This window comes from Protopterus annectens, chromosome 3.part0 (assembly GCF_019279795.1).
Source record: "Protopterus annectens isolate FY-2018-M chromosome 3.part0, PAN1.0, whole genome shotgun sequence".
Taxonomy (NCBI): domain Eukaryota; kingdom Metazoa; phylum Chordata; order Ceratodontiformes; family Protopteridae; genus Protopterus; species Protopterus annectens.
The window spans coordinates 146849153-146851132 of NC_056731.1; the positions used below are offsets into that span (position 1 = coordinate 146849153).

The following is a 1980-nucleotide window of genomic DNA, read 5'->3' on the forward strand; positions in this document are numbered from 1 at the left end:
GATGTAACTACATCTTAGTCTAAGGGCAAAGTCCTAAATACAGTTTCCTTCTTTGGGGTAAAAGTATTTTGGCCAGCAGTGACTATATGAGCACTTGACTGTTTCATATCTGGTAGGATTCAAGTTTACAGCATTCGGTATGTAAATGTATGGCACATGCATTCTTAATTTACATAAAATAAAGTTCTGTAATGTGATACAATTAGAATGAGTGTATTAATAGGTTACACCATCATTGCAGTGAGTAACTAAATGTGCTGCATATAAAACTATTACAGTTTATACTAATCTACAAATTTTATATTCCAGAAACCACAGTTTTCTATGAAAATAAATGAAGGTGTAGTTACAAAAGAATGAATGCCTCCTTCGAATGTACTTATTTCTGGAATGTATCCAGCGAAGATGCACTTTCACCTTTCAAAACAGGCAGTACTGAGAATATTTTATTTGCTACCTTTTACATAGTGGATTTTATTCTTGCATTCCTTGGTAATGCAACTGCCCTCTGGATCTTCCTTTACCACAGGCAAGCAGGATCTCCAGCAAACATATTTCTGATGCATTTGGCCATTGCTGATATTGTTTACGTGATGGTATTACCAATGAAGATTGTTTACCACCTACAGAACAGTCATTGGCCATTTGGGGAAGCACTTTGCTGCATTACAGGATTTTTATCATTTCTTAACATGTATGCTAGCCTTTACGTTATGGCTTGCATCAGTGTAGATCGCCTTCTTGCAGCAGTTTTTCCTCTTAAGTCGATTAAAATCAGAAAGCCCTTGGTTGCTCATATAACATGCATTGCATTGTGGTTGTTACTCATTATGATGATGGCACCAATGCTTGGCTCTACTCAAACTGCAAAAATTCATAATACAATTGTGTGCTTTCAACTTTATCGTGAGAAGTTTTCCAAAAAAGCCATTTTCTCTATTATTGTTGGCTTTGCAATTCCTTTTTTCACAACAGTATGTTCTTACTTACTGATTATCTATAGTCTTCTATTCAACACTCATCAAATGGAAAGCAGTCTAAAGAACAAAGTGGTGAAAATGATTATCTTAGTGCTTTTAATTTACTTCATTTGTTTTGTTCCATATCACATTAGTCGTCTTAACTACGTCATTTCATGCACAAGCCACCATCAGCTTTCTTGGAAGGAACTGAAAGCCCTCAGTTTCAGTAATCGCATCACTTCCTGCCTAACCAGTCTCAATCCACTTTTGGATCCCATCATGTATTTTTTCTTGGCTGAGAAGTTCAAAGACACACTGCAGAAGCTATGCAGAAGGCAGTTCAATAAGCTTTCCATCAGCACTTCTTAGAGAATGCATCAAAAACATAATTAGACATACCTCCCAACTCTTCCATATTTTGAGGGACAACCCTGATTTTCACTCAAATTTTTGTTCTGTCCCTCTTAATCCCTCCTAAAATTGGAGACTTTTGGAGAAAAGGTGGTGAGTTACATTTAATGACGTAATTAGTAACACACTTTTTTTTTACTTCAGAACATGCATATTAATTCTCATTTGCGTATTCTGCCAATGTCTCAAGTTAATAGTATTAATATGTTAAAAGTATCCCCGATTGTCTCTGATTTTTTTTGGATTTGTCCCTGATTCTATTGAGAATTGCCCAACTGGTTGACAGCTAAGCAATTAGGCTTATGTACATCTGCATTAAAATACTCTTTCAGTGTAGCACTATGCAGACATTTTCAGTAACTGTTTAAGGCATTTCAAAATTCTAGTAAGAAGTAAATTATATTGTAGATATGTAAATTTCATCCATGCACTCATCTTGCATTTAAATACCTAATATATAGAGTAATCAAAGGTTATCAAAGAACATTAGATTAGGACAATGTTTTTTCCATATTCAGTAGAATAAGCATGTCTATGTGTCACTAATGTGTGCATTTACCTCCTCTATGTTGAGAGCTTTCTGAACTCACTTTACTTCTTTACGTTT

General features: G+C 35.1%; 1 protein-coding gene across 1 annotated transcript; it reads left to right on the plus strand.

The window, feature by feature from the left end:
- Positions 1-321: 321 nt before the first annotated feature.
- On the plus strand, positions 322-1589 carry LOC122797250 (uracil nucleotide/cysteinyl leukotriene receptor-like). Its single transcript, XM_044066097.1, has one exon. It carries the CDS (start codon positions 357-359, stop codon positions 1329-1331), a length of 975 nt encoding a protein of 324 aa, XP_043922032.1. The 5' UTR covers positions 322-356; the 3' UTR covers positions 1332-1589.
- Positions 1590-1980: the final 391 nt, after the last annotated feature.